This window comes from Vicugna pacos, chromosome 5 (genome assembly GCF_048564905.1).
Source record: "Vicugna pacos chromosome 5, VicPac4, whole genome shotgun sequence".
NCBI lineage: Eukaryota > Metazoa > Chordata > Mammalia > Artiodactyla > Camelidae > Vicugna > Vicugna pacos.
Window position 1 is genome coordinate 45,052,606 of NC_132991.1, and position 12,373 is coordinate 45,064,978.

At 43.9% G+C, this 12,373-nt stretch overlaps 1 protein-coding gene across 1 annotated transcript in view; it reads left to right on the plus strand.

Annotated features, from left to right (window-relative positions):
- Window positions 1-9,905: 9,905 nt before the first annotated feature.
- Window positions 9,906-12,373, plus strand: part of PDK1 (pyruvate dehydrogenase kinase 1) — a 30,698-nt gene continuing 28,230 nt past the window's right edge. The window contains exons 1-2 of the mRNA XM_072961174.1: window positions 9,906-10,255; window positions 12,093-12,234. Of these exons, the coding sequence (XP_072817275.1) occupies window positions 10,054-10,255; window positions 12,093-12,234 (344 nt within the window). The 5' untranslated portion in view covers window positions 9,906-10,053. The remainder of the gene's footprint in view (window positions 10,256-12,092; window positions 12,235-12,373) is intronic.

Below are 12,373 nucleotides of genomic sequence, written 5' to 3' on the forward strand. Positions count from 1 at the left end.
AGGAAGCAGACACCAGTCTACTCATGTTTATACAATTTCCAATCCCTGACATCCTCAAACTTGTGGATAAAGAGCAGCGGGGGCACATAATAGTCTTTGTTATATCTGAGTCTGTAGCTTTCACTGTCTTGACATTAGTTTAGGCAACTCTTATGGGCCATGCCTTCAGGTTACCTGCCCTGCTAGACGCAAAATCCCATTATGGTGAGTCCCATTACCACTGAAGGGGGAGCTACATGCCAGTTCTGGTAGCTGACCCACAGAAGCAGTGATACCTTGGTCCAGTGACAGTGACTTCTCTACAGTAACAAAACAAAAAGACTGAAATAAGGTTCAGGCTAACCCTAAGAATTAAGTTTTTGCAATCTGACAGTTCCTTAATCAAGCAGCAACAGTTCTTCAGTTTCTCTTTGCCTGTTGCCACCACAAACAACCCAACTGCTCCTGCCAGAAAACAAAATAAATTAGTAAAATGCCTAAGCCATTGTGATAGATAACTAAGGATTGGCTTGTTCAACCTCTGTTCCATCCTTCTTCTAGTTAGAAGGACTGGAAATCTAAAAATACTTTTCCAGACTCCCTTGCAGCTAGGGGTTTCACATGTGAATTAGAGTCTATGAATTAGGTACCTCATTTGAGATCTGCAAGGTGGACTCAGTGGGTGTTTCTACTAGCAGGCATGGTCATGGATACCTAACGTTCAATGTTGAGTGTCTTCTAGCTTTCTGAGTATCAAAAAGGGTTAACCAGTGGTAGTCTCTTGTCTCCTTTTCCTGACCTTGGTTTGCAGCTACAAGTATCTGTCTTCACCTCAATTTCCAGAGACACCCCCCCACCAAGTGGGTCAGTGTTTTAGAAATTATCCTCAGAGGCCCAGCCTAGCACCCCTTTAAACTATTTTGTATACATGTAATTTCCTGAATTAAATCCCTTCACACCAGTAATACCCAGAGTGGTTTCTATTTAATGCCCTGAACCCTGACTGATAAGGCCACTCACCCAAAGAAAATGCTAAAAGATCTAGGAAATTAAAAGAGAAAATAGGTAGAGAAGATGGAGCTGCCTTCTTCCAGCTAATGCTGGATTCAGAATACTTTTACTACTTTTAAGATCAACTTGATTCTCCGAGATATATGTCACATCAAGGTGAGTCATTTCTTTTTCTAAATCTCCAAAAGAAGGTGGAAATGTGTATGTACATTATCTGACTTAATCAGAAAATGAAGGGAATAAAAAGAGAAAAATGTGAAGAATCATTATTCTGTGAGAGAATGACATTTCATGATTTGAATGTGTTCATTAAATAACGGTGATTCATAAAACACATTACCAGTCTGCAGAACATGGAAATAGATAATGAATGTGTGTTGTTTTTATCTGCCCAGCATCCCTTCTTCAGGTGAAAGGATCTGCTGTATCCCTCAGGAATCCTTTCTTCTCCCAATTTAGCCCATGATGTTGGGTGGGTATGAGTGTGTGTATACATGTGAGCCACCTCTCCACACCTATTTACAGTTTACACAGATGGAAACGTGGCCCCTGCCTGGCCAATCAGAGTAAATCTGGTATTTTTCTAGAGTGATGAGGGCCTCACTACTGAGATTTTGCCTGTCTGGGATTAAAGCCTGCTGCTACTCTGTCAGTCTCTAAATAACAGAGAGAGTCAGCCTTGTGAAGCTTGTGAAGCCTACACCAACAAAAGCAGAGCTGAAATATGGGGAGAAAGAACAGAGGAAGAGGAGGCAGACAAACTCTGATGCTTTGGGTCTACCACTTGAGGAATTTTTTCAGTGACTTGAAACAAAACAGTCTTTTATTTAAGTAAGTTTGAACTGGGTTTTCTGTACTTGAGTCTGCAAGAGTCCTGCCTAATACAAAAGTAAAATCCGTCAACCCTAATGCATCTCTAAAAGGATTATCAAAAGAAGACATTCTGAGTTTCCTTTCCTTAGATGGTTTAACCAGTGAGTTGCTCCCACCTTTCCCCTTGGCTTCAAGCATTCTCTACCTCCTGCTTCACCAAAAAATGTAAGTTATCATATAATGATTTTCTTAATTTCCTGCCTGGATTTGAGCCCTGGTCTGATTTACTTCAACACAAATGCTCTCTCCACTAGCCTACACAGTCTCAGCATTCTCTGTAAAAGTAACTACTTCATTGGTTAGTGCCTGTCCCACAGAAAATGCTCAGTGAGAGAAATGGCCATAATCATTGGTGAGAGTGAGCAACCTAGCCAAAGTTAAACATTTAGAAAGTGGTGGAGCCTTGATTCCAGCCCAGTCTGCCCACATCAACTCCACACATTCGAAAACACACTGACAATGCATGTCCATCAGAGATGTGTCCCTCCTCCCCCTAAGGCAACCCTTCCAGTCCTCCAGGACCCTGTTCAGGCACTTAACCTCTCCCTCTTCTTTACATCCAGCTTGCTTCTTAAGTCGCTCACCTCCAGCATTTAGAAATTCTCAAGACTTTCCCATTGTAAAATATATTAAAAAACCTATTCATCTCCACAGTGGTCCTATCCAACGACTGTATTTATTTACAGCTGTCATCACTACTTTCTCATCACTGTTGTCGTGAAGTCATTTCTACCACGAACCTTTTGGTTATTCAGTCTAAAGCATACTTCTCACTTCTCATTTTATTTGACTGCTGGAGAATATTTAATGTATTGAATGCCCCCTCATTTTTGAAAGCACTTTTCCTACTATTGGTCATCCCTTAAGTATTTTTGCGTTGAGGGATTGTCTCTGGCTTCCTATAACCTCCCCAGGTGATCTCAACAATTCCAATGACCAGCTGCATTAGAGATAATGAATTGTCTCCCAATGTCCCTTCTCTCCTTTTACCATAAAACGAATGTTAGCTGGACGGATATAGAGTCGTCCCTCAGTATGAGCAAGGGGATTGGTTCCAGGATCCGCAAGGATACAAAATCCAGGATGCTCAAGTCCCTTATATAAAATGGGGTAGTGTCTGCATATAACCTAGGTACATCCTCAGGTATGCTCAGATAATCTATACATTACTTATACCTAACAATGTAAATACATATAAATACAGTGTAAATGCTATGTAAATAGTTGCCAGCCCGGGACATTCAAGTTTTGCTTTTTGGAACTTCCTGGAATTTTTTTCCCCCAAATATTACCTATCCGAGGTTGGTTGATTCCGCCAACGTGGAACTCCCAGATACAGAGGGCCGACTGGACTACCCAGAACAAAAGACGTCTCCCCACTGTAGTTGTACCTAGGCACAGCCATGTGGTATTAGCTCAATAGAAATGTTTGGACACAGGCCAAAAGAAGGCAAATGTTACAGACTGGAAAGCTGTGTTCCTTGCTATGCTGTGCAAAATATTTAATAACACCATCATCTGTGATTCTTGGGGGCAGACTATATCCTCACCCAGGAGAAAAGGAAGGAAAGACTGTTGATGTATGTTGGCTGCTGCTTGCTGCTTTTAGCACAGGCCCATGAAAGTGAGGAGCTCAGGCAGGAGCTACCCAGTTTGAGTCAAGGGTGGAAGGGAGTACAACTCTGACGAGGTGGCTGTTTTCCTTCACAACCTAAAATCTTAATCAACCTAATGTATTTCTGACAAAGTTGAAAACTCCATGGAGCATTTATATACCAGACAGAAACAGTTAAACCAAATTTCATCCTAAGACACTATCAAATTGTAAGAGGCGCCATTTTTTACAAACTAGTAAGAATTTTAAAAGGTTGCTAATTGTAATGCTTTCTTGGCCCTTGAAATTTTATTAAGGGCTTGTAGATATTTTTAGACAGATTTTAATCATTTTATTCCTTATGCATATAATAATAGGAAAATGTAAGTGAAACAAATTGGTGAAGATTCTCCAAGAACTTCTATACTTCTTTATGTTTACAAATATAAAGAATCTTTCAAATTAACCTTTTTACTCAGACATAGTAAATGTGGTTTCCAAAAAACAGTATTGTGATGCAGCATTTCAGAGAGCCGTCCACTATTCCAGATTTTCTTCCAGACAGCCCACACCCAGTCTGCAGTTTTGATGATCAACCACAGACAATGTCAACACCTGTTTGGACAGGAATTGTAAGAGTCTACTGGTTTGTGAGCTGTTAAAATCTGGAAGAAAAAAGGTCTAAGCATCAACGAAATATGGCAACTCACATTGCTCTGAAGAGGAGATGACTTGCTCCGAACTTTTAAAGGCATCTTCAGTTACAGTTTCCTGACAGACAGTGAGGGCACTTCAGCAGGTGATGAAAATGGAAAAGGACCTTTCGGCAAAGCCTTTCACTTCAGTTGGCCTCCTGAGAGTGGAGGAGGGGCTAGGTGGACAGCACAGTACCCAGGAAGCAAAAGACTAGCATTTGAGGCTGTGCACTGTGCCTTGCCTGTGGCTATCTGCAAGTGGAGGGGATCATAGGCCAGCTGTGTGTTTTGAACGAATGATAACAACCATAATCCAAAGTCTCACCTAATGACTTTTGTGCTGAATTATGCATGAATGAAGGCCAACAAGCTTGGGGATCTTTTGTTTTGTTTCTTGGAATAGGGAGGGTTGGGATTTTTGAGGATCGTGATGGGAAGGGTCACATTACCATCTTTTTCTCTCAGGGCCTCTGAAGGTCCTAATCTTAGAGTCATCCTTGCTGACCACTGTAAAGTAGCCTCCATACACACACACACACACACACACACACACACACACACAATCACAGTACTCTATTTTATTGTCTTAATAGCTTTTAGCACTCTGAGATAAACTTATATATTTATTATCTGTCCCCTTAGAATGGAAGTTCCATGAAAGCAGGGACCTGGATGTCTTGTTCATTGCTGGATCCCCAGAACCTTCCCAGCACACAGCATGTCTAAAGAAACATTTATGGAATGAACAAACCCCAGAAGTAGGCACCTAGAAACCAAAGAAGAAATGAAATGGAAGAAATAAAGGGAAATTGATGTGAAACTAGAAATGTGGGTCTTCCCACCCCAACAAAATTTTAAAACAAGAAAAACTTGAACTTTGCTGATGGCACGTATAATTCAGACGTCAGTAGATGTCATGCCTGTCTGATTTAGCTCAAATGGCTAATTCCAGTTTGTCCAAGTCTGGAGTTCTACATCCTTAGCAGTTTGCGACCTCAGAGTCCCCTTCAACCAGACCACTGCCCTAGGCCCAAGTACAAATGCTATCCCAATTCTTATGCAAAATTTATCCTTTTCACCAGTTTGCACAGACACAAAAGATCCAGTCTCCACAATCTTTTTCTTTTTTCAGTGAGCTTTACTGAGGGTTCGGGGAGCACCCTCACTATAAAACAGCCTTTGCAATCGCCACCTTCCTTTCCCCTCAGATTTGTGAAATGAATTCCTCTCTGAGCTTCAAGGCTGTTCTGTGAGCTTTCCCTGGGACCTCTCTCAACTCTAGTAACATATCAAAGTACATACTCTAGATAAATACGATGTTTTCCCTAAAACAAATCCTGGTGAACAGGATGGCCTCCACATGACTGCACAAGTAATTACTTGAATGACAGTGGTCCTTAAAGAAGGCAAACACAGGTAGGGAAAATCATGTTTCAGTGGAACACAATGCATTGTTTAGAGCACAGTTTTCTAGGGTGTCTGGTTCTGATTCACCAAATTTGAGCTATTTATAACTGTGTAAATTGTAGATAACTGATAATGCAAGTAATTCCTGCCTATATCCATGCAAATACATTCTGTCAGGTGGAGGTTCCAAAGGGAAAAAGTCAGTTTTACAGCCCTTTTCAAATTCACTTCTGTATTTCTATTTTTAGACTTCTCCTTTGGACTGGTTGTAACATCTTTCCAGATTCCCTCATTTAATGAATGTCTTAATTATGATTTTGGCATGGTCATTTAATTTTTTCAGCTTTATTGAGGTATAATTGATAAAACTGTAAGGTATTAAAAATATACAATGTGATGAAGTTTTCATTTTATAGTTGCATGAACTATAATGTGTCAAGGTACAATTTACTATTTTTTTGAAAGTTACCTTTCTAAAGTATCAGTCAGAATTCTGGGGCAGGAAGTGGTAGCGCATTCAAAGGGGAAATTGAAGAGCGTTTGAAGGCACTATTTACAGAGGTGTGGGCAGAATGAAGAGATGGGGATCATGAAACACCCCAGCAGGGTGAAGCAGCCCAATTAACAGCAGAGGGAAATTGGTACCGCCGCTAGGGCTCACTGGCCACACTTAAGAGGGACACAAATCATGGCCTGTCAGGGAGGAAGGGGCAGAGGAATAATCAATCATGACTTTTCTTTCCTCTTGTTCTCTGAGCCCCATGAAGCCAGAGGGTAAAGGAGACAGGGTGAAATAGTCTAGCTTGTTTCCTATTGCTTTTTCCATTATTTTCAGTCAAATCAGCCCAACATGAATTATAAAATGTCAGTGAATTTAGAAGATCTGGCCCAAGTCTGCTATATATAAAGATTTTTATAGAGCTTTACATTAGGATTATACTTTTATGTACATAATTAAATAATATAGCCCTTTAGTAAAGTTCATATAAAAGAGATACCACCCTTTGATCACTTTCTCCATTTGATCACATATTTCATGGTCTTATGTTCAGACTGCTTCCTCTAAGATTTTTTTTTTTAACTGTAGTCTTAACAACCATTATGTTAACAGGTACCTGAAAAAAATCTAATTTTCTCTCCAGTTTCTGGACCCTAAGTCTTCAATCAAGAAGCAAAAAGGTGATGCAATTTTATATGTGTTTTTATATACTCATTCTCTGTATATTGGGTGGAAGCTTGGTGAATATATTTTGGAGAAAAGAAGAGTTGAGTTGGTTTCTGGGTGAACAAACCTTGATGCAGTAAATCTCAAGCTCTCTGCCTGGTCTTTGTGCTTCCATACAAGTTAATGTTCAGCCAAGGACCTTGACAGGCTCAGGTGGAAAGCGGCAGAGTTGCAAATAGGGGCTGAGGAAGCCGAATAATACTTTGCATGACAGTGTGAGAAGAGCTTAGAGCTCAGGGAGTGATGTGGAAAGAAGGGGACAAGGAGGAAGTTAACGTGACCTGAGGCTGGAGAAGAGTCGGAAACAGTTGAGGGACTGTTTTAAGGATGTCTAATATTCAAGTTTAAATTGTCTTCTCCCAAACTTTTGGTAAAATTGGCTTCAGGCTATACATGAGTATGAGTGGTTCTGATAGGATCCTAATAAGGAAATTAAAAAAAAAACCCAGCAGTAATGATTTTTAAAAAAGAGATGCCGTTTACTGAGTGTTTAGTATGTCCCAGGCATTGTGCTAACACAGATGGCTATACTCTCTCTGTCATAGTCACCCAGTGAGACAGATATTATCCCCCTCCTTTTAGGAAAGAAGGCTGAGGCCCAGAGAGGTTAAGTAACTCACTCAACACCAAATACTCAGTGCATGAAAGAGCCAGGATTTGACACCAGAATCCAGGCTCTTTTCATAGCACCGCATTGCTTCCCAGTAATCCTCCCCACTCCATCCTTATAAGGCTGTCTGTCCTCTGGATGCCAACTGACCGTCATTGACAACAACCCACCCCTCCTCTAAGGATGCCTACTTCACAGTCAAAGCACTGTAACCAAATTTTCAGCAGGTGTAAGTCAAGTCTGTCCCTCTATTGTTTCCACCCACAAGTCTTCATCTGCTGTCTGGGCCACTCAGAACAAACCTAACCCTTCTTTTAAGGAGCAGACTATCTAATATTTGAAGATATGTGTAAAATTCTTCTACCATGTTGGACCCTACATAATATGCTTTGTAATAGCAGGCATCTATGAAAGGGATCCTCTCTGAATTGCATGTGGCTTTAGTCCCAGCCACTGAGAACACTACCTGGTTCTTAAAGTAGGCATTCAGCAAGTATTAATAGAATGGATGAAAGAAGGCCACATTTGGAGAGTACAGAGGATGGTTGGTGGGGCAGCAAACATCTAAAAGAGATATTACCCTCTGACCTCTTTCAATACATGTCTCACAGTCCTATGTTCATACTGCTTCCTCTAAGATATTTTTACCAAAATTGTAACAACCATGGTAACAGATATCTGAAACAATTGCTAGAGGCACCACTTTTGGAGAATATGTTCAAATGCTGCTTCCACCTCATCCCCTCAACTACCTACACTTGTTCCCAGGTGTTCAATGTTCTCCTTCAAGCCAAACCTGCAGGACTAATGAAACTGAGGAAGTCATCTGTTAGATCCTCTAAACTATAACCTGTGTAATAAATAATATCATGTCACCTGCCTTCACTGATCAAACTTGCCTAAATTGTCCTTGCAAACTGCATAACTTCCAAGCTTCACATAGCTTAGACAATATAAGACTCCCTTAACATATAGACAACCCCTCTGAGATATGGGTCACTAGGGTAACGGTTGCCAAAGTTGTTCTTCAGGAACATGGAGCTAGTCTTGCCCAGTTCCAATTTGTTGAGACCACCAACCATTCCACTGGACCTGCTGGAATGCAGGATGGATGACCTTTTGACATCAGAAGGTCAAAAACTCCACCCTCAGATTATACTAACCCTGCCTTTTTCTGAACATGCATCCCAAGAAGAAGCATATAGCACAGTGTGCCTGTGCAGAATGCCAATTACTCCACCTTTTTCTTACCTCCAGCCACCTTTCCCCAGGCCTCAGGCCTCCCTGCTTCTTTCTCCCATAAATATCCCAAGCCCCTTGCCTTAGGGGAGGTGGGCTTAACATTTGTTCTTCCTTTCCGTCACTTTGCTGTAAACTTCAATGTCTCAGCATTTGGCTTGCTGTGCACTGGGCAAACGAATCTCCTTCAGTAACACTAACACACACTAAAAAGAGATTCTCATCTCATTTTTCATATGTATCATATTTTTATACAATCCAAGACCTGACCACCATGAAGAAATGAATTGTTATTCTATACCAGGAACTCCTATGTATATTTATTATTATTATTATGATTATTATTATTATTAAATATGTAATAAAATACTTTTTAAAATTGATAAACTGCACACCCATAGACAAGTAATTTTGTTGCGTCTAAGACATACCAAGGCACTGGGGGTGGGTATATGGGGAAGTAGTAGTGGAGAGAAGGGACAGTGGTGATTTTCATTGTAGACTGCAGGCTTTGCAAGCCTATGGAACTAAATCCAAATTAAAAATTCTCTAGCTTTATGTTCACTATTTAGAAATCTGGAAAGGATGGAGCAACCAAACTGTGACATTAAGTCGACAGTTAAAGAGAAGGGCAGAGGGCATAGAAGGACCCTTTAAACACACTGCTGCCCATGCTGAGCATGCCTGTTGATAAGGCCACAAGTTGGGCTGCCAGTTCTCTTCCCCTGGAACTGCAGTCACTGTGATATTATTTAGGGCCACACTCCGCAGTGTTCACCATGGTACCACTCAGGTGCCACTGTCTGGCAAGGGTCGGCTCCTGAATCTCTCTGGGTCTTCCCCTGTAAAGTGTGGGCTTGCATCACAGAGGAAAGTTTCTGGAAAACGCTCACAGGAGGACTCTTTGGTGCCTGGAAGCGGATCGCGGCCCTGTCCTTGAACCTTTCGGCTGAGCCTGGGAGGGCACAGGAAGCAGAAGGTGGGATTTGTTCCCAAAGGGCCTGGGAGTGGGGCGCACCACACCGTGAGTGGGTCATAGCGGCCTAGGGCGCGTCGGCCGCCTGCAGGCCCTCGGGCCTGACGCCCAGGACTGGCAGAGGACCCGAGGGGCGCCCCGCGGCCCGGCCTCCGAGTGCACCCCGCCCTCCCGCTCTCCCGACCCCGCCCCCCGGCACAGGGGGCCGGACTTTAGCCCGGGGGCGGTCCCGCGCGCGCTCCCCGCCTCCCCCCGCCTCCCCCCGCCATCTCCAGGCCCCGCCCAGTAGCGCGGGGGGCCGGGCTCCGGCGAGGGGGGTGGTGGCCGCGGCGGTGACAGCGGCTCCCCGCCCCCGAGGCCGCCACGTCCCTCACGTACCACCCGGCCGAGCCGCGGAGCGGCGACCTGGCGCCCGGGGCTCCGGCTCCTCCGGCGGGGCTCGGCATGAGGCTGGCGCGGCTGCTGCGCGGAGCCGCCTCGGCCGGCCCGGGCCCCAGGCTGCGCTCCGCCCGCCCAGACGCCAGCCGTAGCCTCGCCTCGGACTCGGGCTCCGGCCCGGCGCCAGAACGCGGCGTTCCGGGCCAAGTGGACTTCTACGCGCGCTTCTCGCCATCCCCTCTCTCCATGAAGCAGTTCCTGGACTTCGGTGAGTGCGGCCCGGGCCTCCGGCCTTCGAGCTGCGGCCGCTGACCCCGGCCGGGCCCCGCCGGCGCGGGCGCTCTCTCGTCGCCGGCGCGCCCCGCACCTCAACGTCTTTCCCCCAGCGCCTTGGGTGCTGCCTTCCTCCCTTGCGGACCGATCCTTGAGCTCAGGTGCAGGCGCCGCGGGCCGGTTAAATAACCGGGGCCATATGCCTTTTTTTTTTTTTGATACTGTGTATTGTTGAGAAACAAACCACGGGGCCCGAGGGCGAATGACCCCCCGCCTTTCGGCGCACGTGTGCACATCCGCGCTCGCAGCCAGGCGCCTTCGGCTGAGCCCAGCTCGCGTGAGAGGCAAGCGTGCGGGACATCTCCCGCAGTCAGACTCGGATTCTGCAGAGTGATGATAAATGCTCGGTTTTGTATGTGATGATTGCATAAAAGTGGCGTGGTATAGGGGAAGCAGGTTACAACAGGCCCAGTGTATCAATAGAATGTTTTCCTTGCCACTGCCGTAAGAGGGTTTCCACCAACGGCACATTCATTTCGTCGACAACAAATAATAAGTCTGGAGCACGTGTAAAGTGCATGAGTACCAGATGCTGTGGGGTGTACTACGTTTTACCTCTGTAGAAGTGAGTAACCACTTTCCTCTTCCTCGGATAGGTGCTTCCTGGTTTTCTCTAGAAAGGATGCAGAGGAATTGCAAAATCAGGCATTTAACTTCGACTTCTCAAATGGGGGCGCTAAGTGGAAAAGGGAGAACTAGTAAAGTCAAAATTTTGAGTAGGCAAGAGTTATCTTCTGCATTGTGAGTGCTGTTAGGTCACTAACGGATCACTGGTGGCTTGAAAGATAGCAGCATGTTTGGGCACTTGATCTTAAACTTGTGGTTTACAGTGGCAATTTTGCTTGGCTCAAAGCTCTTGGTTTTCGTTTTTACTTTAAAATGATTCTAGTGTGAATAAGGGGTGAATTTGGCCGTGTTTACAAGTATGCCATTAAACTTTCACAAGAAAATGGGTTTTTTTAAAAGCATAATTCCTGTACAATTGACAATCTAATTTTTGCTAAGGTTGTCGCTTGCTAAAACAGCAAGATTAAATTAGTGAGTGTAAAATGCATTACTGAAATAATATGACTTTTTGTTTAACTTTAAATGGAACTGCTTGCCAAAGGACATCCTGCAGTTATTCTGCTTAGCATTTTGAGATAGGAGTGGAGGAAGGAGCAGGTTGCTTTCCAGGAGTCAGACAATTGAATAAGGACCTGCTGGGGAGAAGCTTGAAGATGGTTGCTAAACAGGTGTTGGCATTTTTTACTTTCTGTTGCCTGAACGCCTCCTCTCCATATGCTCTTTGTTTATGGCGATTAGTATAGTGGTTCTGTGATATGGCATCAATGAAACTTCCCATGAACATGTCAGAATTTCTGCTGTTTCTTAGACAGATATTTGTGTCTCATAAATTTAGAATTAGGAAACAGATTTTTTAAATGACAGCAGCACCAGGTGATATGGGATAGGCTTTCACAGGTCCTGTGTAAATTGAATTCTGTGCCTTGCTCAGACTTGCTTAGGTTGTCTTTGTTCAAAGACGAGATGTAAGTAAGGGAGACATTGCTGCTTTATAGCGTGGTTGGAAGGTCAGGAACTGGAGGGTTGTTCAGAATGCCTCACAACCCTAGAGACTGTGCTGTCTTGTCCCTTGACTCCTCTTCCTTGCCTCCTCTTCCTTGCCCTGTTATTATGGTGATGCTGCAACTTGCCAAATAACACCCTCTGTGTTTCTCCCTGCCTCATGGCTTCCACTTAACTGCTGTTCTCACTGTGTTTGGTTTCAGGATCTGTGAATGCTTGTGAGAAGACCTCATTTATGTTTCTGCGGCAAGAGTTGCCTGTTAGATTGGCAAATATCATGAAAGAAATAAGTCTTCTTCCAGATAATCTTCTCAGGACGCCATCAGTTCAGTTGGTACAAAGCTGGTAAGATTCTCTGTCTTGTGTTTGTAATTTCGATAGAGTTGTAGACTTTACCTCAAGTTAAAGCAAGTACTTTTTTAACTCTTCCGTGGAATCTTAAGGTAGTAGCAGCATTCCTCCTCCTTTCTTTGGGTTTGTCTGG